The sequence below is a fragment of the Tauraco erythrolophus genome, chromosome 21, assembly GCF_009769465.1.
Source record: "Tauraco erythrolophus isolate bTauEry1 chromosome 21, bTauEry1.pri, whole genome shotgun sequence".
Classification (NCBI taxonomy): Eukaryota; Metazoa; Chordata; class Aves; order Musophagiformes; family Musophagidae; genus Tauraco; species Tauraco erythrolophus.
In genome coordinates, this window is record NC_141485.1 from 6297496 (window position 1) to 6323074 (window position 25579).

The window sequence follows — 25579 nt, forward strand, 5'->3', positions numbered from 1 at the left end:
ACGGTACGTGAGTGTCCCGCGCGGCGCCGAGGCCGGCCGGGCGGTGCGGAAGGCGGGCAGGGGGGAGGCGGAGGCGGAGGTCCGGCTTTCGGAGCGAGGCGCCTTTATCGTTTCGAGGGCTCGGGGGGGGGGGGCCCCGCCCGCCCGGCGGTGGTGGCGTCCGCCGTGTCCTGCTGGGCCCGACCATGCGGGGAGGGGAGGGGGTGAGGGGAAACGGGGCCGCCGCTGGCGCCGCGTGGCGCCTGACCGCCCTTGTCCCCGCAGGGCGGCCATGGAGGCGGCACCGGCACCGCGGGCTGCCGGGGCACCGCGGGCCGGGCGGGCGCTGCGCTGGAACGGTTCCTGGTGAGCGAGAAGGGGCTGGAGCGGAGGCCTGGGAGCGTGGCGGGGGGAGGTAACGGCGGGTACTTAGACCTCCAAGTTTCCCGACTAAAACCCGTTCAGAGAGGGTTGCTGACTGCTGAAAACTGCCTGGTAGAAACATTCCGGCGATTCATGATGTCAGCACAAACATGGGTGAAATTACAAGCAGACTGTTGGCGGTGAGGTTCTGGTTTCGGTGGGGGTTTTATTTTTTTTATTTGCTTTGTGTTTTGTTGTTTTTTTCCCCTGGATAAACCTACTTTACAAGTCTCTAAAATGAGTGCTGAAGAGTGTTCTAGTAATGCTTCTTTTGCTTTTATTCCTACAGCAGAAGGATGGCTTGAAGTACAGAGTAAGTTAAAGTTTATTTTGTACTAAGGTGCGGAAAGTCGTTAAGAAAGTTTCAGGCCTTTACTTAGTTGTTAATGATGTAAAGCAGTTAAATACAAGGCTGTTAGTTGAAAATAACCTGTAACAATTACATCTTAAGGCAAGTTTAATAAATAATTTTGCATACTGTTAACAGAGCTAATACCTTTCGTAAAACAGAGGGAAATGTACAGCCGTTGGTTCAAGATGAAACAATTGCTGTGTTTTAAGTACTCGCGTTCAAAAGTTGTTGGCTGTAGATGATGATAACCCTGAATAGGAAGTGCCGTCAGATGCGAGAACTGACGATAACCTTCTTGCATGTCTGAAATACAGCTACGTTCCTGCAGAGTCAGTGTTCTAGAAATTTGTCTTCTGAAACTAATCGGGCAATGTTTAATTACACTTGCTTTCTGTGAAAAGTGCTCTTGTAATATCTAACATAGCTTCATGTCCGTCTGTTTCACTCCATCTGCAGAGCCTGATGTTTTCAGATAAATGACACAATTGCGGCCGGGAGCAGGTCGCTCTTTGGAGATGCTGCTAATGTGAAGGTAAGTGATGAATTTCACTGGGCCATGTAGAGCTTTATACCAGGTGGAATCTAAGTTTAGAAGGAACGGTGTTTATAGGCTGTGAGACACTTGAAAAGCATTTTTTTCAGTTCATAATAGCTTGAATCAATCTGCTTTCCTTCCTCTTTTGAAAATTTAAAGCTTGACACTTCCTAGTGTCTCTATATTTAGGTATAGCTTGCAGGTCTCTGCTGCTGTGTGCTAATTGTTACTAAGGTCTACTAATTGATGTTACAGCTCTCCACAAGTCCTGTGGAAGGCAGTGAGACAGCAAGAACGAGATTCTTTTGGGTGAGTTTAATATTCGGTGTGCTGTTAGTTTAATACCATGGTTTTTGTCTACGGTCTCAGAAACATTACCTACTTGAGAACATTCTCGTTGGCTGTGTTTCTATTTTTCTATATCCCTAGCTCTGAAAGTATAATTAACAGAGTTCTAGGCCAAGAAATACTTTATTAGACTGAAATACAGGTAGTAAATGTATAAGAGCAGCTGTCTTCGGCACTACAGTTTTACTGACGGCACTACGGTTTTACTGACAGCACTACAGAGCAAAGGGATAAAGGTCTTGCTTCTGTTGGAAATGAGTCATTTACCTAAAGATATCATATGATGAAACTAACCCAAAAGTTGCTGGAATTACCGGCAGATTGACTGGTGGTGAGCAAAGGTTTTTCTGATGATATCTCTTACCTTAACAAAGGAGTTAATGCTTAAATGCTGAATGGTGAACTTACTTACACTGTTGTATTACAGGTGCCTGTCTGAAAACATCTTGTCTGAGGAAGAAGGAATCGATTAAAACACGCACATGAGCTCGGGGACTAGTGTTTGTAAAGGCTACATGTTTTTCTGCCTAAAGATGTTAAGAAATGGTGACAGTTACACTGTTCTGATTACATGAACATTAAACTTGGCTCTCTCAAACCATCTGGGTCTGGTTTTGTCACTCTACTGCATGAAGGAATGACTTTCCGTTACGCAGCACACTTTCAAAAAACATGCTGCGCACTCCTATAATTTGCTATAATATGATAAATTAGGTATATTCAAACTGCAGCATTATTACTGTAGATCATGTAAATCGATTTTAGCTGTGTAAGCATTTTATCTGGTGTTTGCTAGCTTGCTTTAAATGGTTTTAACAAGTTATACTGCTGCTGTCAGTGCTGGAGAGATTAGGCCTTAGATACCCCTAAAAGCCAGAAGAGCAAATGTCAGTTTCTGTAGCTTGTTTCCAGACTTGCCATTTTTTCATTATTTTGGCCTCAGTCTTTTTTTAAAAAAAGTTTGCTACTGAGGTAGTAGAATCTGTTCCTGCAGCAGTAGCATTCTAGCCAGTGTTCTGCATCTCTTCTAAATAATGGTCCAAATGTGTGAATATAAAATTAAGTGCCAGATGTGGAGAAAGGGAAGAGACTCGTAGTCTGCAAATTTGTCAGTGTTCTTCAGCATCACTAGTAAGAGTAAAAAAAGCTGCTTTTGTGATAATGACTCATTCTAAGATTGGTTATGATGGAGATTGATAAACAGAAGTTAAAGGGTTTGGGGGAATCTTTGGGACTTAAAATGGAGGTGCTTAAATGAGAAAAGCAGTGTCGGAGGCTGAAACTTGCAATTAGATTGACTGGTTAGGCTGTAGATTAGGTAACTGATGGATAACTGGTTAGATAACAAATCACATAACTGGTAGGCTGTAACACTTCCATGCTCTTTTTGTAGGAGGTGTGGAATGTAGGAGTCTTGTCAAACCTAGAGCGATTGAGCATGTCCACTGAGACAGTTAACAATACAGATGTTGCTGATCTTTTTGCCCACTTGGTGTCACTAAGGGAAAGATTTTAGTACAGTCGCCTTTAGCGTGTGCTTTTTGAAAAAGGTAGACATTAATTGTGATTAAAACTGATCTCTGTGTGAGCACATGCTCATTCTCTGCCAACAAGGATCCAAGTAAAGTTAACTGTACAGCTCCAGATGGAAGGTACCTTGGTGTTGCTTCTGAAAGCAATGAAACTTTCAGCCAATTAGGAATTTTGATGGAGGGAGTTTGGCTGGGAAAAAGCCATTCAAGACAGCTAACAAAACAGTCAAATGATATTTTGTACTGAGTAATATTTTTACTGCAGCAATTGGGGTGAATGGTTTTTGTTTGCCATAAAATAAAAAGGGATACAGCTTGACCCAGGGACTTGCAGTCAATAAAACCACTCTCACAGTGCGAGCTTGCTTTCTTTTCGGAACAGGACAAGGGAAAAAGCAGAGGTGAAGCAGAACGTCAGTGTTTTTCCAGTCCTGGGTCACAGGTGAGGCTTCAGGGAGAGCCCCTGCGGTGACCACTTCCCTGTGTAGTTTGGGTAAAGTCTTTGGATCTGCTTTCTTGGCTGTTTTACCTCCTGGCTGATTACCTGAAATAAAGATGCTGTGGCTTATTGCTGCTCATCTGGCATCACAGGGCAGTGCCACTGTCCCTCTGACAGCACGGGTGAGCCGTGATGTCTGGTGGCTGTGAAACTGGTGGAAGTAGTACATGTGTCTGTGCTGGGGACGTTAAATTGTATGAAATGCGGGATTTCAGAGGTTTCTCTCCCTGAAAAGCCAAGAGTTTCATATTTAAGTCATGGAAGAACAAGTGTAATGGTTTTCAGAGAAATGTCGAATAGTGAAGTGTCCAATACTACAATGTGCAGGTAAATTAATCTGGATTTTTCCTCAGAACATTACTGTGATACATACAGGGTTTAATATAAACATTCAACCTGGGTAATGGAGTGTGCAAAACTTGTTTGGAACTAATTAGCTTCTTTTTATCTGAATATATTTGAGCAGTATGAAGAACAGGTTGCTCCAATGTTTATTTTAATTAAAATTTTAAAGTAGAGTTACATTCTGTTCCAAGTGTTTAATGAAACAAAACTATTTTCGCCTGATTTTAAGAGGTTGTGTATTAGAATGTGTTGACAGAAGACATTTCTTAGCTGATATGATATGCATTGGAAATAAAAATGGTTTTAAAGGTTTCAAAAAGAGCACAAGGAATCCATCTTTTTTTAAGTGAGATTCTCTGCGCCATTAACGATAATGGAGGTAAGTGTAGCCACACGCCCTCAGTAAACACAAACAACTCAAATTTTTGCTTGACTGTATAATGTGCTGTTTAATTTGCTCAGGATAGGTTTGCTGTGACTTGTTTTTGTAATTGTTCTTTCTAGTCTGTATCAGAATTATCTTGTTACAATAGAGAAGAGTTGGTCTGGGAATACTTACGTAAACAGGAAACAGTTTATCTGGGTTTATTGAGGTTACAAGTCGGTGGTATCTATTATAATTAACTATTCATGAGTTTTGTTCTAGTGTTACTTGTTTATTGTTTTCATCAAAACCAAAAGTTTCTCCGCAGAGATCCTCTAGCAGGCTGGGTTTTGTTAAGATGGATGAACGGCAAAGTGTTACTGTTAGATTAATTACTATTAGTGCTATTAGAATATGGTACCTTTGAACAAAGCAGGTGTCTTAATATATCACTATGATCTTAAACAGGAACATACATAATCTTACTATTTGTCTTGCAGTGCTTGTGGGGAAGGGAAATAAAATTCTGGTTTGATTACACTTGGAGCTCATCAACTTTCCAGCATTGGGGAATAAGCAACAGGGAAAAAACAAAAAAAACCCACACAAACTGATTTTAAAATACTCGTTTTGGATTTTCTAAAGGTTCAAAAGAACAGTTGGCAGGAGTCCCTGACACTTAACAACAGCCAGCAAGTGCGGATAAATCTAAATAGATGAAAGGATTAAAGCAGAAAGAAAAAAAATAATAATCTTATGCGGTGAAGGTAAGAGTGGCTGAGTGCCAGTTTTTAGCAATGAGAGAGATGGCAACGTCATGTAGTAACTCATTTGTGAGAGAAAACGCGGTGATTACGTATTATCCAGGAAATATGTGCTGTGACTGCCGAGCTGATGGAGAGCGGCTGCTCTGGGTGATGGTCTTCCCGTTGGCACCTTTCTGTAGCGAGGTGGTGCACAGGATGCCGACTGCAAAACCACTTCTGTGATGTGAGCGTGCCTTTAGTAGTGACCGGGCTCAAATCCTCAGGCTCTGGGGCACTAAACGAGATCGGATGGGACCGACCTGTGATCTCCGTTCCGGGAATTCCGTGTGGCTGCGGCAAGAGGCACGCGTTGCGGGCGGCTCATGGCACGACATGTTTGAGGTAGAATGAATTGGAATGGGCTTTGTGCAAATGGTTCATTTGCATGTGCCATGGAAGGTGTGTTAGTTTCATCCCTTCTTTCCAATACTGTGTCAAAAGGATGAAGGACAGGATAGCAAGTGTGGCGTGGCTCGTGTCATCAGGAGGAGACTTGGGAAAGGGCTGCCTTGTGAATACTCTGTTTCCTTTTTGTAAATCGCAAGCTTCACGTTTCATATAAATGCTGGTTATCCTCATTATTTCTTGATTAGTATTATAAAGCAATCGTATCTACATCAGCATTAAAATAATCACTCATGCGAACCCGTAAATTACTATAATTAATATATCCCAGCTATTCACGCAAATCTAAAGATGTTTGTTCTTGGCTTGGTAGCTGCTGTTTCAGCTGAATCCGTTTTAGCTGGCTGTATCCACCTAATGAGACGGGAGGAGGGGATATACTGCCTATCCTACCTTTTCAGAATGAATTAGGTCCTACGTTTTGAAACTTCACTCCTTTTCTCCTGAAGGCAGGTGGAAGAGCAGTTAATTTTTCAACTCTTCTCTCCCTCGTTTTAAATTAGTGTAAGAGAAGCGAGGTGCTGTCAGGGGAGTTGCTGTTTTCTAGAAGGAACAACCAAGATGATTTTAGTGTCCTGCAAGGAAAATTTAGGGGTTTGCTTTCTTCCAGCTGCCGCATTAGCCAATGCGTTGTCTTTTATTGTTTCTCAGGTGCTACAGGCAGCGACTGAGTTGCTCTGAGCAAAGAGTGAAGGCTCAAATTAGCTGGGGGGGGTTTGGCCTTTCTCACGTTCACTCGGGGCTCGGGCTCAGCGGTGTTCCTAGCACCCGATTGACTTTGTGCTGCCAAAGCTTTATCGTGTTTCACGTCTTCCTATAAAGAACGACGAGGCTGACACATGATTTAGTGGTCTGGTAGGACGAACATCCACCTAATTTTGTCAGTTCATGTAGTTTAGTGTTTCAATTTTACGCTTAAAATCAATTTTAACTGAGATGTTATGAACTGATACCAATACTGCTCAAAATTGTAAGAATTTAACAGGTGGAACTCGATTTAGAGCGTGCAACAAGGACATTTTTAAAAAACAGTTAGCATTTTGTGCTCCTGCACTCTAATTCAGGAAGAAGAACATTTCCCTTGTTTCACCTCCTGACACTGAAGCCCACAAGATGGTGCAGCGATCAAGTTCAGAGCGTGTATTGTAGACACAGATTTTGTAACCTTGGAAGATGCTTGTTTTGGGAAACGATTTTACTGCTGGTCCTTTTCCGGTTGTCTAATAAGATTTGGAACTTTCATTAACACGCAGATAATCCCCCACGCAGTGAAAACATCACTCTCTAATTGGCTGTAAATCATGTTTCTTAGCATAGGACCAGCAAAGGCTGAGCCTCCGTTTTCTTCAACGTGATGCGAACCCATTGCTCCCATCGTCCCAAACCCAAAGTGATTCTGATCTGAGCAGCGAGCAGTGACACACGAGTGCATGAATAAACAGTGTGAGGAGGAGCCAAAGAAGGTAAAATGTAGTTTTCTTTAGTAAAAATAAAAATACTACATGAAGAATTACTTGCCCTTCGTTACCTTTCACTCAAAGGCACCCAGCCTCAGGACTTATTTCAGCTCAGCTGAAGTCCATGACCATCTCGCAGCCTGGCACCCACAGGTGTGGGTAAAACCTGAACAAAATACAAATGAGAAAATCATTTCTGTGACGGAGACCGAATTTGAAATCCCTGCTGTTTTAATCAACTTGAAATGGTGAAAGTTTTATCTCCAATAATTAAGACCTTTCCTGTACATGCTTTTTTTGTTAGACTCCTGTTAGAGTCTAATAAAAAGATTAGATATTTAGATATTAGTAGATTTTTTTTCATAACGATTCTTATTTGTGATGGTTAGTGGTAAATTAATTGCAAACAGCTGCAATATGAATGCTCTAAACAAATTAAATAATGATCCATATTGTTAAAGCTGCCTGTAGCGTTCTGGTGGGCTGTCCTTGGAGTTTTTTTTGGTTTAATTTATTTTCTAGATTTTTGAATGACTTCTTTGCTTGTGCTTTTCCGGATCCTGTAGGAGGATAGTTTCTTCAGGTTGGGCTGTCTGTGTTTTTCTCGTATTCTGTACTTGTGTGAACTACACTTGATGATTCGTTTGTGTTGGCTGTGAGTTTGTACTGGGTGCCGTCATTAACTGAATGGTGGAATAGGTTTGAGGTTTGATAGTACATTGAGACAAATTTCCTAGCTAAGACTAAGCTTATCGCCCAGGTGATAAATTTTCCTGAATAGCTTAAACTTTATTAATAAATTCCTGAGTCAAGATACTAGTGGTATCAAATACTTCCTATAGCCACTCGGTTATCAGAGCCCTTCCTTGTCTGACAGCAAGCGCAACACCGGTGTTCGGGTGATCTATGGATATGTCCAGTTGTTTAACATGGCCTACAAAGACAGCAGATGAAATGCCTAATATAATGATTTACATGTTCTGTGCCTCCATCAGATAATCTTGAAGTGGTCTGCCAGCATTCCCGTGAATCATAGAATCATGGAACAGTTTGGGTTGGAAGGGACCTTCAAGATCATCTCATTCCAACCCCCTGCCATGGGCAGGGACACCTTCCACTAGATCAGGTTACTCAAAGCCTCATCCAACCTGGCCTTGGAACTTCCAGGGATGGGGCAGCCACAACCTCTCTGGGCAACCTGTTCTACTGTTTCACCACCCCCGTTCTAAAACATCTTGTCAAAATCTCCCCTCTTTCAGTTTAAAGCCGTTGCCCCTTGTCCTATCACCATATGCCCTTGTAAAAAGTCCCTCTCCAGCTTTCCTGTAGCCCCTTTAGGTACTGGAAGGCTGCTAGAAGGTCTCTCCAGAGCCTTCTCTTCTCCAGGCTGAACAACCCCAACTCTCTCAGCTTGTCTTCGTAAGAGAGGTGCTCCAGCCCTCGTATCATCTTCATGGCCTCCTCTGGACCTGCTCTAACCACTCCATGAAGCCACATTACCTCCTTTTTACAGATGAAGAAACTGGAGAGCAGAGCAGTGCTGGGATGAGTGAGAAAAGGAGAGGCCAATTTGGACGCTTGTTGGATACAGTAATTTTATTTAACTGTGTCAAATCAGATATTTATTACCTGCCACTGCAGCAGTAAATAATAAAATGTTTGTGCTGAGTGCTCCTCGGGATGTGAAATACGTAGGATGCCTGCTGTGAAGATGATGAGAATTGTTTCAAAGCAAGGTGCGAAGTGGGAGCTTTGGACGCACGGTGATTTCAGAAAGTGATGGGAAGATGCTGTACCGAGGTGCCTGCACTTTGAATTTGATTTAATATGTATCCAGTCACCTCTAAACCAGCCTGTCCCCTTCTGTGCCCGGGACGGAGGAAGATGGTCTGCGTTTGCAAGAGGCAATGTAAAGCTTTTGTGTCAGCACTAGGCTGTTTGGTAATCCGGAACGAGACCACATCAAGGGAGAAGGTATTTCAAAGCTGTTGCTTTTAGGTTTCAAAAAGGTCTTTGGAGATGACAGCAACACTGTGTCACTTGACAGAATATCAGCAGCTCAGAGGCTAACGCCGAGGAAAAAGAAGGGTTTGAGGGAGGAGAGCAGGACCAAGTTAACAGCAATGATGCCTAAATTGTTGGAAGAATGGATGTGATACCTGGAGCTGGTTACATGGATGAAGGGACAGCTCTGCTCCAATGGCCAACCCTGCTATGGGTGGCTGTTGGTGAAGTTCAGCCAGTTTTAGAAGTTGGTTTCTCCAGGGGTTGTGTGAAAACTCGTTTGCTTGTGTCTTCACGGAGGGTTTCTGGTACAGAGGGAGGTGGAGGCAGCTCTGCTGCCAGGGGAGCTCCTCCATCGAGGGAGCAGCAGATTCAGGTCGTTGGGTTTGTAGATGGGATGCTGCAAAAAGTGTGGGAAGTACGTGGAGGAAATTAGAGCCTGTGGAAGTTAGAGGAAATGGATAAAAAGAAAATAGAAAGTGACAGTAAAGTTATACTGTACTTGGGGAAGCTTTTTCGCCCTTAGCACCTCTGGAGAGCATGTTCAGGAGCCCTGTCACTGTGGGTGCAGATTTTTGGTCAGTTCAGAGAGGATATTTGTGCAGAACTGTAATTACAAAATAAGACTTCAACTGTCAGATACAGCAGAGATTTTTTCACCAAAGCCTGTAGGTTCATCCTTCAGGTCTTATTCCTGATCTGAGGCATTAAAATCAAAATTACATCTAATCGCTCCGGCAATTTCCCTCATCCCCCTCTACGGCCCCTGTGAAAAAGCAAGGTGTGCAGGTCGTTGGGAGAAGGGGGTGGCCCAATCTGTGCTGAACAATGTTAGAGCTTGAATAATCTCATTAAAAGCCCCAAGGCTGCTCACAGACTGACGCAGGGCCTGACTTGAGGTCGGGACTTTTGCTGACCTTTATAATGAAATAGCTGGTGCTCGTTGGGGATCCCAGGTGAGGCTGTTTATCTCCAGTTTGGTTTAAATATCCACCTCCCATTTAATACTCCCCTTGATTGCTCAGACACAGAGCAAGGATCTGGGGTTTTCTTTTACTTTCTTTCTTTCTTCCCTTAGCAGAATCCAAAACTTTATAAAAATAACACTACACTTATCTAATTTCTCCTGCTGCTTGCAGGGTGGCAAGCTCCAAGGATGAAACAGCGAACTTCTGGGTGGTGCTGGGTGGTTTTGGAGGTAGGTGAGGAGGAAAAGCTGCATTTCTGGTCCATGATTAAGCAAGAAGCCTTTGAAGTTGCAGAGGAGCAGGCAGAAGGTCACACTTGCAAGAGGAAGAAGAGGTGGTACCTATATCCATTAGAAGAGGAAATTAAAACAGGTAGGAAAAAATTATGATTTCCCAGAGAAGCTGGTGTCTAATCACACCCTTTGGATTTTCCTAGAAGTTGAGGAGGGAGAAGGAAATCATCAGTGGTCGTAGGGAAATACTGATCCTGGTGTGTGGAGGCATTTTGAGAGGAGGCTGTTAATGCCTGTTAATTTGGAAGAAGTTTTGGTGGGCTAAGAGGGAAAGGGAAAAGAAGTGGCTGATTTGGAGGAACACACCGATGAAAATAAGGACAAGATAGACCTCTAGACACTTAAATATGTAAGAATCATGCAGGATGGGTGATGTTTTGTTGTGAGTACATGGCATTACTTCAGAAGCGCCCTGGTCTGGAGCTTACTTCCTATCAGGTATTACCAGTTGCTTTGTTTGGCAGTTACCATCAGAGGATGCTGGTTTAGTCCCTTTCACGTGAGCTGTGCTGAGTTCGTGTGCAACTAACTTTTAAATGGGGCTTGCTTGGCACACGTGGAGTTGGAGCAGGCTTTGCCCATCAGGTGGGTGATTCTTCCAGTACCTAAAAGGGCTACAAGAAAGCTGGAGAGAGACTTTGTCAAGGGTGCATAGGGATAGGACAAGGGGTGATGGCTTTACATTGAAGGAGAGGAGATTTAGATTAGATAAAAGGAATAAATTTTTCATAATGAGGGTGGTGAGGCACTGGACCAGGTTGCCCAGAGAATCTGTGGCTGTCCCATCCCTGGAAGTGTTCAAGGCCAGGTTGGATGAGGCTTTGAGCAACCTGGTGTAGTGGAAGGTGTCCCTGCCCATGGCAGGGGGGTGAACTAGATGATCTTTGACATCCCTTCCAAGCCATTGTATGATTTTGCTGTCATGCAAACCTGAGTGGCTATGGTCAGTCTGCACGATGTAGTTTACATGAAAAGCACCACCTAAATTAAAGCTGCAGTTCCGTTCTGCGCGTGTGCCGCCTGTTGTGTAGGTGCGGGGAAAACAGCTTGTGCTTTTTACTGCTTCCTAATTAGTATTATCACTTAAAGAAGCAATATCCACTCAGGTCAACGAGCCCGAACAAGGACAGATTCAGCAGCGAGAGATGTGCAGAAGACTGAGTTTCCCTTCCCCTGGGATGGGAAGCAGGATTTTCTCCCAGCAACACTGGGGACTTGGTTCATTTAGCGCATTGCAAACATCTTCCCATGTCGGCAATTTTTCCGAACGGGCCTGATGTCCCACTGGTGGGAGCTGAGGTTTGGACCTGCGCTGTAGAAAAGAGCAGTAGTGAAATACAGTTCACATCTCCTGACTGTTGCGATGGTTTAAGCTGTTCTGCTGCTTTGTTGTTTGTTTGTTTTTTTTTTACCTGGCTGATCAATGGAGGGATTTTTACAGTAACTTTTGCTGGTTGTTGGGAAAATGTGTATCGCCTGGCTGGCTTTAAGCACCTTGCAAAGCCTCCCTTCTTCAGCTGCTTGGAAGGCAGAAGGAGGTGCTTTGTTCTTTTGAAAATCTCCCCCTTATAATTTACCTGGTTATCTCTCTCTTTCCATCTCTGCAAAGAGCCTGAACAGTTTGTGGCAAAGGGAGGCAGAGGAGGAGCACAAAGAAAGGCAAAGTTTTGCATTTTAATTGTCAGCTCTGTGCAAAACTCTTTCCAGTGCATGTGGTGGAGGGGAGCTCTGAGCCTGCAAAAAAAAAAAGCACAGCTTTCCCCAGAGCAGCTGGAAAAATACTTAGCCTTTAATTTCATAATTTAACAAGCAGGTGTGTACAGTGAAGGAGATGAACTAAAACGAAAAAGTAATGGTGATGTTCCCCTCCTACTGGAAAGCGATGCGTGACGGCCCACAGTCTGAAGCAGATGCCTTTTAGTTTGTGCGTTTGGAAATCTGTCCACCTCTGAGATTTTCTGCCTGCATCTCTCTGGGCAGGATTCCATAGGAGTTTGTTTGTAACCACCAGGTTAGTGTGTACCTGGAGCCTGATGCACAGGGTGTACTCAGAGATCGATTCTTTACTGCCACTTTATATAAACAAAGCATAAGATGAGCTGGAATTGCAGGTCTTACCTGGAGGTGGTAGCAAGGCAAGAGGCAGCTGCAAAAGAGAAAAAAGGGAGGCTCATTCCCATGGTGATGTAGCTGGATTTTCCATATTTGTTATAGCCAATGTCCCTTCCTTTATCTTGTAGTTTCCCATATAAATTCTTGCTGTTTTCCATACATGTCTGAGTCTCTGTGTAACTATTCCAGGAGTTTACACCTGTCGGACAGGCATTGCCTGTAATAAGGTGCTCTGAGGTCTAACCATGTAGCTGTGATTTTCGTGTTGTGTTTGTCTATCACTGTTGCTTGTAGTCCTGCTGCTGGCGGAGACCTTTGGTCGCTGCTTGCGATGCAAAACCCTAATCACAGAGCACCTCTGCAAAGGCTTGTACAGCCCAAGGGGAGCTCTGCCTTCCCCTGGGAAGGACACGACTGGCAGGTAACACTGAGCCATTGGGAGAGCCAGAAATAGAGCAGCCTCACCTAGAAAAAAAGCAGTGATAAATGCGTGGGCCAAATCTTCAGTGAGTTATATATTGATTTTTCCCCTCTCCTTGGCACAGCACAGGGCAGTGGCCTTATGCTTCTCTTTTCTAAACCTCAAATGCTATTTCTGCTTCTGCTAACAACTCACGGAGGGATGCAGCATGCAACAGGCTTACTGAAGAGCCGTGCTGGCACCTGATTGCTCAGCCAAACCCACCAGATGCAGCTGAGTGAACCCTTCTTGAAGGGTGCTCTATAGGCTCCACAGGTTTATCTTCTCCTCAGATTGAATTAATAGCAAAGAAGAATGAAAGATGGCACAGAAGTTGCAGAATCAATAAGCTATTAGGAGGCAGAAAACCTGGGGAATTTATTTAGAAACCTGCACAAATAATTAAAGGTGGTGACCGGCAGATTGCACCTTTTCTGACTCTGTTAAATCAGGTCTTCAATTTTATGTAAAACCGTAAACTAAGCCAAAGGTAAAACCAGCTGTCTCCTCTGCATATTTACAGAAGAGAAGACAGAAAATGCAAGCCCAAAACTGCCAGAAGGGACTATAAACAAAGCATCTCCAATTCCCCATTGGTCAGGAGTAATTGAGCCATGGGCTTCTGCCTTTTTCATGCAAAATCTTGGCACTGTATTACTAAACACCTGTCCTGAGGTGCCAGCTTGGGATGGCAGGGTTCATCCTGTCCTTTCCAGTTAGCAAAGCTCTTGCAGTTCGTCCTTGTGAACAAATTCCATGTTAATTTTTGTTAATGGCAACGCACAATCAAAGTGGATGGAATACTTTCTTTCCCCATCAGGTTAGTGATTATGGCTACTGAAAGAAAGAAGCTGACATCTACATTTTATTTGCAGCAAGCTCAATATAAATCATGGATTTGGGATGTACAGCTCTTGTTTGCCATTCTTTTACAATGTTTCTTGGAGACATTGGTTATTGCAGCATCTGAAAAAGGAGGTCGGTGAGTTTGGTTATAAGCTCGACCATCTCACGCGGCAGCAGAAGAGCAGTAGTTATTGCTGCCGCTGTTCTCTGTAATGCAGCTTCCTAAGCGTGATCTGTTGCAAATAAACCAGTTGTCCACCATGCAGCAGCTTTCCACTGCATTGATGACTCAGTGAAACCTGCTCAGTGTGGCTGTGAGCTCTCAAGGCTGCTCTGCCGACTTCGGACTGGGAGGCTGAGAGCGCTGCGCGAGCCTTGCGGGCTGTCCCACATCGCTCTCGCTAGTGCAGGGCACGCGGATCGCCAAAAAAAAACCCACGAGATGTTTCCAAAGCCAATGTTAATCCTGACAGTTTAAGAAAACTGGTTTCGAATCCATCTTATTTAAAGAAGCAAGTTGTGAGTTGCTTTTGCTGGCCATTAGCTTAGAGCGCGTGGTGGAAGGATGCTGCGCTGCCCATGGTCATGGGTGGGGGCTGTTGTGTTTGTAGAGCATCTGCTGCAAGAGAGCCCTGATCCTGACCAGGACCTGTAGCATTGCTGTAAGCATCAAAACAATAGGACACATCAGATATTTTAATTTTTTTTTTTGTAGTATTATTATGGTTGCTGTAAAAGGGAAACTTCACAATTGGGTGGAATATTTGCTCACTGAAATGTGGGAGATAATTGATGGGGTGGAAGGGAAGGGTGGCCTGATCCATACATCCCTGTTCATGGGAAGCTGGTCCTCCTCAGTGCTCAGTATTTGCTGTCTGGCACTTTTTTCCTGGGTCCTGGAGTGTTTCAGCATCAGCCTTATCACTCCACCAAGGAAAACGATTCCAGCAAGAATTGCACACGTCTGAACTGCAATGTAATTTTGGTTCAGATCTCCTTGATCAGCAAGAGCTAAAGCCCTTCTGGTTCCTAACTGTGCTTGCTCAGTGTTTTGTATGTAGAACAGGTAGTCCCTGAGGGATAATACTTAAGTTACTTTTCCAGATGCCGCTATATATGTTTTCCCCTATCAGCTGAGCTCGAGTAGACTATTTGCTATCTTCAGGGCCAGCGTTAGACACACCAGCATGAGCTGCCAATAAATAATGCAAAAGATTCTCCTAGCCAGGACTTTTTCTCCTACTAGTAAGGGAAAAAATACCAGGCTTCAGGTAGCATGGGAACAGCTGGAAGTTTTGGCCTAACTGCCTTCTGGGTTTTTATGTGGATGTTTGTTTTTTTTTTAATCCCAGATGTTGCGGATGAGATTTGCCTGGGTCTCACCCTTCTCCCTTCTTATTTCCTTTACTGCAACCCCCCCAGAGTCACCTTCTCCATGGGAAAACCACATCCTGTAAACATCTTCCTTTGCTCCTGCTGTTTTCTTCTCTGTTTAACCAGCTGCAGCTGAAGCACTCCTGCAAGAGTCTATTTTCCTTGCAATAACCAGGGTTTTCACGTAGGTTTTGTTACAGCCTGGCTCGCAGCCTTCAAAAGCACTCCCGAGTTGCTGAGTTATGTTTTAGGTGGAAAAGCCCTGATTTTGTGCGTGGTCTGACTCATGGTTTTGGAAGGAGGGGCCCTGGGGCATAGGTAGGGTTGGTGGCTCTCCTCTGGACCTGTCTGTTCAGAAAAATAGCAGCTCAGCATTCCTAAATTTTGAATATTGGGATTTTCATTGAGATTTTCACATGGCTTCTCTCGGAGCAGCTCAGCGCGCTCTGGCCGTCGAGGGCTCGGTTGCATCCGCACCCAGGAGCAGCAGCATCTGCTCGGGATGGTGCTCACTAGGCACCTACCATGGGAAGTGTTGAAATCCTTCTTGGTCCCTGCAGAAGCACTTGTCACGCTCCCCAGGCACAAGACTTTCCAGTAAATACTTTTAATGACAATCGAAGTCAGCCAACCTGCTGCTCTTGGGGTTTTCAACTAGGTCAGCTTCTTCTCCTTTGAAAAACATGATTTTTTTCACCTTGAAAACCCACTGTCTTTTGCAGCATTTGTGATTATTTTTCTTTTGCCCATTCCACGTAAACAGCCATTTCCTATGAACCTGCTTCTTTACAACTCAGAGGCTGCAAAATGCAGATATAAGAAGAAAAAAAAAAACCAACAGCCTGTACTCCCCCTTCAGTTTAATGACTATTTCAGTTCTCCTCTGCAGTGCTGTGCATTCCCGGGGAGCACATGGGAAATCCTCCGCGTGCTGCAGCCTTTCAAATGTATATTTCTTTCTTAAAGCTTAGAAGGGAATGGAAATAAATACAACACAAGTTGGATTTCACTAAGGCAGAGAGGGGGCTGCATCAAGGAACCCCCCCAGTCCTTTAGCAAGTGCAGACAAAACCGTTTGCCTGCCTGGACACCCTCCTGTGTGTTCAGTTTTTCCTCTGAATAAAAAACAGGAAAGATGAAAAAGGAAAAAAAGATGAGTTGTCCTAAAGGCGGGTGTGATGGTTGTAAGTAAAATGGGTGAGAACCTGAGCGCAAAGGCGGTGTTGGGCTGTGTGCATTGGGGAGGGGGGGGCTTGATATCCCCCAGGTCTTGGTCCTAGTGGGAAGGGATTGTGCTTGCGTGGATTTGGAGGAGCTTTCCTATACAAACATGAGTTGCAGTGGGGTGAAATGAGTGGGCAGCCTCGCAGCCAGCCCTGCATTAAAATATCCCCTTCTCTCTTCTGCCCTTCTCCCCGCTGGGAACCTTCCTGCCCGCAGGAAGTCGCTGGCTGCAGACGTTTGTGTTTGTGATGGAGTTGGTGGGGTTCGTAGCTCAGCGTGGTATTGCCCGGGCTATTGCACCGGGCTCAAAGTGGAGATCATGGCCATAATGAGTGCAGGGAGATGACACTTCCTCCTCTCTTTGACTTCTTCCTGAACAAGCTGTCCTTGACAACATGCACATGAATACACCTTAGGACCCAAACCTACTGTATTTTTTATTTTTTAGCTAGGTCTGTGTGATAAGTAGCAATCACGACGTGCTGCCTGACTGCGTGCAAACCCGTATCTTGGAAGTGTTCAACCAGCTGGTTGTGGGGTGCTGCAAGGGAGGGGAGTGATCCTCACCAAGCCTTTAATTCTGCTTCTTTGTCTTAGAAGACCTCTGTTCCCCCAAGGCGTGGTAGGAAGGGCTGAATCTCCAAAACCCAGCAGGTTCTGGTATTGCAGGGTCGTCAGCTCTTTTGCTTACAGCTGTTGAGCATTTGAGAATATTTCTCGAAGATGGAGCCCGCTTGTATGAAGCAGCGAGACTCATTGCTGGAGGCTATTGGAGGACTGTGAATGATGGATCTAGTTTCCCATTTATCCTTCAGAATTTAATGCTAAAGATATTTCATAGAGCTGGAAAGATCATCTCCTCTTGCTGTGTATAATCTGCTGGTGCAACACATCCCCTGGGCAGGTAAAAACTCAACTGACCCCGGAGCGAAGGAAAAGTGGGAGCACTGTGCGATGTTTCCAGGACGACGTCCATGTACCAAAGAGGTTGGGAAGAGATTAAACCTGTTGCTCACCTGGGTACATTACACTGGAGAGGTCAGGTTCATTGTTTTTCCCCTTCCTCATAAGCATTAACACTGCTAATAAGGTCAATCGGTTTCCTTGGCAATAGCAGCTACCAGTGATGTGCTCCCGGTTAATGGAACACGGGAGCCTTTGTGTTTCTGAGGACACGACTGGTCCCGGCACGACTTCAGGAGCCGCCTCCTCTCCTGTTGCTGAAACGAGGTGTGCTGAGCCATAGGGAAGCGATGGAACGTTTGTGTCCGAGTGCAAAGTCGGCCGCAGTGTGATAACCCAACGTGGTTCCATTGCCTGGGGCAGCCCTGTCCCCGGCTCAGCTGCTGCTGCCTACCCCTGGGTCCCCTTAGTCCCTTGGGTCCCTTTTTTGCCTCTCTTCTGCAGCAGTTTTGGGTAGGTGTTTGGGCAGTTTTGGGTAGACACTTGCAGTCTTTTGCTCCTCTCCGAAGGACTGGTTTGCAGCAACCGATGCTTTTGGCCAAAGTGGTTTTGAGCTTCTTGATGTCCTCAACAGTGGCTTTCCAGCACAGTCCCTGCTAGAGGGTGACCATCACCAGTCCTCTTGCTGGCTCCCAACCCTCCTCAGGAACGTAACCCTCATTATTAAATGAATAAACACCTTTAAAAACCTGAACAGGGCTTGTGCAAACTCTTCTGAGATAACCCAGCTGGAACAAGCCCTCCGGAGCATGTGGCATCAGCCCTTTCATGCCTTTCTCATTCCTCGCCCGCTGTTTTGATTCCCCTCGGTGTGGGCTCTTCAAACTGTGCAGAGTGATTTCCAATTATGTTTTTGTTGCTGAAGGCATAAATCTTCTCCCACAGAACAGTTTCTTTCCTGCACAGGCAGAGCTGTGCGGTGCTGGTGGAGATAACTAACCAAACCGGGCACGGATGTTTTATGGACTCTTTGATTTTACGGCGGACGTTTCCTCCCCCTCTTTGACACCAGATGACCTCAATCAACTTTAATAATTCTAACAGCAGTAATTTTCAGTACTTGACTCCTTCTTCTAGAGCCATTTAAAGCTCCTGACCAGAATAACTAGCCCAGTGTAACCCGGATTATATATGGAGTGAGCTCCAAGCTTGTTTTGATGCTGATGAGCCGGGAAGGGAAGCAAATCCCATCCTGCTTTCTTAAAAGAAAAAAACATTTTACAGAGTCCACAGGATCCTTGTCATCCTGAAGTGCAATAAATGGCTAATTGACCTAATCCACAGCGTGAGGGAGAGACTGATTAGCTAAAGCCCTCTTGTTTTTATAACTGTCGCCACTAGACCTGGGTTGTTTTTTTTTTTTCTTTTCCTGTGAAAGTCAGTAATTTGGTGCAAGCATCAGCATGCACAAATGTATTGATAAAAGGCCCTTTCTAGTTGTTTTGCTTTCTCAGAAGGGCTGAACCCTCACTGGGCACAGAGATACTGTCTGAATCAGCAGAGCAGAGCCAGCTCCAGCGGTGCAACATCTGCATGGGGCAAAGGGCTGAGGGATGTGGAGGTCTTTCTCCGGAGGCTTGTCCTTTGCAAAATGGTCTTGGATGATTCCGTGAGGGACCCAACTGCAGCGTTTCACAGGAGCGGGGGACAGCTGAGACCGGGTGCTCCCGATTCGCAGCAAATCTGTGTCGGCACTGGGCATGGAGCCTCGTGTTCAGCCCTCTGCAGCTGGTAGCCCCGTGCAGAAATGAGCCTGATAGATCCAAATTATCTCCTGGCTGATGAGTGTGTTTCACAGCAGGTAGAAGCTCGGCTGGAGGGGAAACGTGGCAGAAGGAACCTCGTGGGTGGTTGGTGTCAGTGAGGGAATTGAGCGTGTAAAGCATCAATAAATGATGCAGCACTCGAAATGAAAAGTGCCTCTGGTTTATGAATTTGTGCAGCCAAACTGAGGGGGTCCAGGTGGGTGCTGAGGTCCAGGAGGGCTGACTCCCGGGCAAATACTGAGCAGAAAATAAAAACCTTGCAGCAAGGAGCTGGTGATTGAAATAATTTAAACAGAGAGAGAGGCCTGAGCTGTGCATAGGAAGGAGGGGAGCCCGGTGTTGAGTACTGAGGTACTGAGCAAACCAGTGCCTGACCTCTTATGGGAGAAATCACTGCAGTATCTTTTTTTCAAGGAGAAATCTTGTTCTTGATGAAATCCCCATACATTGAATTCACATATTCCAGGAGGGATGTACTACGGGCACAGCAGGGTGATGTCTGTGTGCAGCGGATGACGCAGTGATGGTGGATTTGCTACCCAGGTCTCGTTGCCCACCCTGGGTGCAGGCACAGGCTCTACGTGTTGCCTGTCAGCCTTTCCATACGAACAAAACATAGGTGCCATAGGCTCTGTCTCGCAAGGAGACCCCTGTGTGTGGCTCCTGGGGAGGGGGAGAGAAGTTCAACCTCCCCCAAGGAGAGGTTGATGGTTACGGATGCAGCCGAGATGTGGTGTATCGCATCTTGCTTTATTTATACCTCTACTAAAGGTATTTTACTAAAGTTGTAGTAATGGTGGGAATAGTCTCTGAGTGCTGCAGGGAAGGTCTCCTGTGAGTAAGGAAAAACCTGCTCCCACCAGCACATCTGCTCCTGTGCAAGCCCCTGTTGTGGTTTGGGTGCAGGAACACTATATAGTGCTTACTGCAATTAAAAAGCCATTTCCTTCAGTGCCCAGAGACTGTGACACTGGACATAACACCCCGTGGAGCAGCACACCCTTCTCAGCATTCCTTTCCCCCACGTTAGTTTTGTGCACTGGCAAAATCTGAAATTTAAAGAGGCTTTTGTGATGCTTCTGTGTCCACTTCATGCCCACCCTGCAGAATCCAGCCCACAAACTGGGCTATTTATTTCTCCAGCCAGCTACAGTCACTTTTTTTTTTTTTTTAAGCACCTTGGAGAACCCAGGCCTGCAGCGCCCAGCACTGCTTTCTCCTCTGGTTGTAGTTTTTCCTGGAATTCTCTGGGCTGCCAGCTCGGGCATTCGACCTGTACGGAGGAACAAATTCAATGCTGGGTCTTTATTAAACATTGTCATTTATTTCGATTATGGATAACTCCTTTATTTCAAACAGAACAGTTAATTCACTGCAAAGGTTTTTTCATGCCTGTTGGAAAGAATTAGCATTAAAAAAAAAAAAAAGGCTTGGATACATGCAAATCATACTGAATGTTGCCGAATGTATTAAAACGAGTAGCAGAGTTTCTTCTAAGTTATCTACTTGTGTACAGAGGAGAAATAACCACCGACAGTGTGAAGCCCCTCTGGAAAAAGCTTCCTGGTGCAGTGATGTTAAATGAGCGGAGCCAAAGAGCCGACCAAACGTCTGACAGCATTTGCACCCAGAAAAAGCCAAGCCAGAGGGTCGCTGCTGGAAAACGATGTTGGAAAGCTGGTCAGGGGAAGGGCCTTCAACAGGTAGAAAGGTGCTCCCTCTTAGTTTGGTCCTTTGAATGTAAAGGAGAGAAAGTTCTACACACTTTCCTGCCCTGTCCTAAGTTTAGGATCAAACAAAATTCTGGTTCAAAAGCCAAAGTGTACGTTCCAACGCGGCTGCTCTGGGGTGATCCATTTTTCCATCAAAAATAAAATAAAATCAAAACCATGTTTCTTAGAAAAAAATGCAAAACCAACCTTTTAGAAACAAAGCACTTCTGGTCCGGGGGCAATGGACACAGCCAAGTGACCCAACAGCCTTTCTGAGGCTTTAAATCTCCAGCTGGCCGTGTCCACCCAGCCCTTGGTGGCAGTGACACGGGGATGAATCCCAGGATTATTTTTTCTTTTATAAACCTTCAGTATTGTGGTCTCTTTTGTCAGCAACAGCAATGAACCTGAGCTGAGCCCTGGCTCCGGATTTTGCGGATTGCTCCCCAAAACAGATCAAACATTCTCAGCATTGCTGGGGCAAGCTCCAGGTACCATGTTAAAAATCTCTGGAGTTGCTAGAGCAGCGCGGCTGGTGGGAAACAGGATTTTACATCCCAATAAATACTGGGCAGGCACAAGTGCCAGCCTGATTTCGGTAAGGCTGGAGGGTGAGGGCGGGCTGGGAATTAGCTCCACACCAGGAAAGCAAAGCTCTCCCTTCGGGCTGGCTCACAACATTAAGAGAAACACCCCTGGTTAGCGCGTGGTCGGACTTCTGCTGTGTCTCAGCAGATAACGCCTGACGTCAGGATCGGAAAGGGTTTAAGGTTTGTCTCGGCAGCAGTTCTCTTTGGGGTGACCGTTGTCCGTCCACCATGCGTGGGAGTGCGGCTGGGATCTGGGTAGATCCAGCACTAAGGGAGCCCTTCCCTGCCAAGTCTGGGCACCTTTCTTCTCCCCTTTTGTGCTCTTCGTAGGGTCTCGTAGTACATCGCCTTGGAGGTGCGTTTTTGGGCGGTTAAAAAGCACAGCACATCACTAACGTTTAAAAATACCCAGCCAGCTTTTATAAAATACAAATATTCAACGCGATCACCTTTATGCGTTCTTTGAAAAGAAAAAGGTTGACATTCATCGTGCGGGAGGAAGGCAGCAATTCAGACCCCCGAACCATCCCACTGTGTGAATCAACCCTCTGCCGGGACCTCCAACGCTGAGGTCTCGGGTTTAAATCATCTTTGCTCAACACACCTACCCAAGAGCCCTGGAGGCAGACATCATGTCTGGGATGTCGCAGCACCTTGCTCTGAGTTGGGGAGCTCCCCAGGCTCAACTGTTCTGGCCATCTGCTGCAAGCCTATGTCATCAGTCTTGCCTGGTCCAGCTCGCAGGTCCTCCTGGCTCTCAGCCGGGCCATCTTGGCTCTCCAAGTCACTTACCTGACCCTCGCCGAACTCCAGAATGGTTGGCAAGTTGCCTTGCTTTGGGCATCGTCTCTTTAGGCTGACCAAGAAGGGTTGCGGCAAGGAGAAGATGTCCACGTTGTTGCCAAGGTCGATCCAGGTGACGCTGGGGAACTTCTTGGGGTCCTTCAGGGTTTCGGTGAGGTCCCGTAGGATGGCTTTGGTGAGCCGGTTGCCGTTGAGGGAGAGGGTGGTGAGGTGGGGCAGCACGCAGAGGGCTGGCAGCAGCTGCAGCAGCATGTCGTCCGTCAGCTCCGTGAAGCACAGTTCCACCGTGTCGATGTGCTCCGAGCTGTGCTGGAGGTAGGACGTGACACGGTCCAAGTCTTTCAGCGTCAGTGGGATGCCCGACAAGTCCACTGTGTTGTCCTGAGGCTTCCCCATCAGGACAGCTTTCAAGCTGCAGAGGAAGAAAAGGGGAGAGATGTAAATGCGGAGGGACATCTCTGCTTGGTGGCATCGCTTTGGGCACCCTGGCCACTCTTGGAGGGGCAAAAACAGGAGTTATTCAGGTAGGATGTTCAGCTGGGGATGACCACCTCTTCTGTAGAGGCCAGGAGCATTAGACCTATTATGTCTCTGTAGACTAGCTGCCAAGCAGATGAGCACTATGGAGAAATCCTTAGATAACTAAATAAATTCTCATGATGGTCCTACAGAGACTCATTGGCATGAGCTAGACTGGAATGTCACTGGTCAATTTATCTTCTAAAGCGAATCAAAGAACACCTCTACAATCAGGACCCGTCGTCAAACGAGCACTGCTGAGGACTTTTTGCTAATGAATTATTCTGAGTGAATTAGGAGGCAGAAAGAGCCCCGTGCATGCTGATTGCTCATGTCAGCTTGGTGAGCTCACACGTCTCCTCCGGTGTGGTGGCACATGCATTAGCCTCCCGCCAAACCAGCCAGCTGTGGAAACGCTTTTGCCTTTTACTACATCCTGAGCTGGGGAATGGTTCTCTCAGGACATCGTGGTTCTTCTGGCTGAAAATGCAAACCAGCACTAATGCTGCTTCTCTTAGCAATGCCGATGCTCAAGGCACTCTGCTCCAGTGCAGGTGCAGCATCTGAAGGTACAGATGATGATCTGCTGTGCATGACCACTCTGCCAAGGGTATGGAGTTATTTCTAGTGACTCACTTGTCTGTCTCTCACCTCTCTGTGGCCCACTAGCTTGCCTGCCTTTGAGTCAGCAGGCAGCGAGTCCCAAACCACTGCCATAGGGCACCTTGTCCGGAGGGGCAACGCAGCTGCTGCAGGCAGCAAAGCACCAGCTTAACAGGCGTTACATGGTCTTCAGCAGCAAACACAGACCGAACTGTGGCAGGGCTGTCCTGATGTCCTGTCATCAGATCCCTGCATTTGTCCTGGTTTAGAAAGCAACTGCATCTACACCTGGGGCTAAGCTGTTGGCCAGACAATATAACACAATGCTGTGGAGGGATTGGGGCTGAGATGCTGCTTGCTATCTCCTCTGGGCTTGTTTTTCCAAGCTGCCCATGAGAGATGACTCCCCAGAGAATGTTATTTCAAACAAGGGGGAAAACAAGAGCTTTCCTCCAAAGCCACCCACCGGTTGTGTGCCAGTTAACAAGAGAGTCTCCAAACCCGGAGCAACTCTTCTGCTCTCTTGTACTGGGTGCCCATGGCCACAGGTTGGCTACGGAGACCTGGCTATGACCCAGTGTGAGAGCAGGCAAACTCCTGGGTGCTGTTTTTAGACCCAAAACATTGCACAAAACCCAACCAGGTTGTGATGGGGAGGCTCAGAGGGGTGAAAGATCTCTTAGAGTTCCCTCGGTGATGCTGGATCCATGGTCTGTTTAACAGTGCTTTGTTAACTCCTCCTTTGAAGATCTTATGACAAGGAAGAAGTTGATGCAGATAAGCACTGGGATTAAAGTCAACCTCCATCCAGCTGCTTGGTTAAATGCTAGGAAAACAAACTCGCTTCCCGGTTTCGATTTGCACTTAAGCCTTGGCTTTCTGACATTGCACCGTGGCAGAAAGGGAGGTAATTTCCACTCGAGCAGGTGCCAAAACTGGAGCTGGATGCACCAACGGTGCAAAAGGCCTTGATCATCACCTGGCTCTCAGATCTCATTTGTTTCACATGAATTATTTGTTTGCAGGGAACACCAACAGAGGAAAGAACTAAATTTTTTTATTTGTGATCCCCTGAGCCCTTTACAGGCTCACGTGGCCCAGTGCAACCCTCCTGCTTTACCAGAAAGGCACCAGCCTCTTGTGCTGCGAGCAAAACCACTGGATTTCACCTCAACGAGGCTGTGTGATGTTAAGGTCTCCTTAAGGAAATCACTTTTCCCTCCTCTTTGTGCCCCAGAAACTGCTCAGCTGCTGTGCGTGTTATTAAGGGATTTTAAGTATTTACGTTTGAAGAGCAGAGCTTGTCCCAGCTTTGTTTGCTGCCGTGGACTGGAGCAGGCTTGAGCTAGGTGGGGGGGGAGCAACCAGGATGGGTATTGAGGGATCTAGGGAAGACAGTGAGTCTTCCCCAAAACAAAGCTTGGGTGGCCATTAGCCCAAATGGCAGCTGCATGAATTAATTTCCCATCCTTAAAACATGGGTGCGTGCAGCAGCTGGCCGATTTCTCTACCATCATTAATAAGAGTGGTTGACTTCTTATTGACCTTCTAATTCTAAGTACTCAGGAGACCCAAGCACTTCCTGACTGCCGCCCTGGCAGAAAGGAGGCATTGGGATATGGCACCGGCTAAGCGAGCTGGGGTGGCTCAGCAAGCGCTACCAGCTGTGACCACGCTTCTGCCACAGGTTGGGGCAGGTTCCATCAGGCCCTGGGCTGTGGGAGCTCATGGCTGCATAGCAAACCCCATGGACCATGATAAGAAGCCATAGGAGATGGGGAAGAGCATCAAACATCTGGATGTCTTGCAAGAATTAGCACCTGTCTCTCAATTTGACATGCAGTCCTACCTACGAGGCTGGGCAAGATCATGAGAAATGTCTTGTCCATTGGTGGTGGTGGGGAAGAAAATATCCGTAATGAAATCTCGAGAACAGAAATCAGGAGAAATGGGATGTATCCAGCACGGATAGGTAGGATGCTGAGCAGATCGGTGATCAGGTAGGGCAAGAACTCCAGAAGGAAAACCAAGCCAGTTGGAGGCAGAGGGAGCGGCATTTCCTTCTGTGTATGGCACCAGGAACAGAGAAACCAGAGAGCAGCAGCATGCTGGGTTTTATGGGTGTATTATTTATTTAACATGTGGTTTCACGTCTCCAGGTCTGATGAAATCCAAGAGGGTTGGTCCTCTGGCTTTGCAGCGGCAGCTTTAGCCAATATAAACTGAAGCCCCAGCACAGAGCTCTGCTCCCACAGGGTCCTGCACAGCCGAGTGGGCTTTTTGGGTTAAAACAGGA

The 25579-nt window shown here is 46.2% G+C and overlaps 1 protein-coding gene, 1 long non-coding RNA gene and 2 other non-coding genes across 4 annotated transcripts in view; 3 read left to right on the top strand and 1 right to left on the bottom strand.

Moving 5' to 3' along the window:
• The first annotated feature begins 309 nt into the window (after positions 1-309).
• LOC147527265 (uncharacterized) lies at positions 310-1593 on the top strand. Its single transcript, XR_015222767.1, has 4 exons — positions 310-345; positions 692-715; positions 1211-1286; positions 1545-1593. It is a non-coding gene; the product is annotated as an uncharacterized LOC147527265 (long non-coding RNA).
• Positions 989-1063, top strand: LOC147527266 (small nucleolar RNA SNORD49). The gene has a single exon (XR_015222772.1). It is a non-coding gene; the product is annotated as a small nucleolar RNA SNORD49 (small nucleolar RNA).
• Positions 1594-1915: 322 nt separating the features above from the next.
• On the top strand, positions 1916-1990 carry LOC147527267 (small nucleolar RNA SNORD65). Its single transcript, XR_015222776.1, has one exon. It is a non-coding gene; the product is annotated as a small nucleolar RNA SNORD65 (small nucleolar RNA).
• Positions 1991-21987: 19997 nt separating this feature from the next.
• The window catches only part of LRRC75A (leucine rich repeat containing 75A), a 79091-nt gene continuing 75499 nt past the window's right edge, over positions 21988-25579 (bottom strand). Inside the window, exon 4 of the mRNA XM_086624784.1 lies at positions 21988-22573. Within this exon, the coding sequence (XP_086480910.1) occupies positions 21988-22573 (586 nt within the window). The remainder of the gene's footprint in view (positions 22574-25579) is intronic.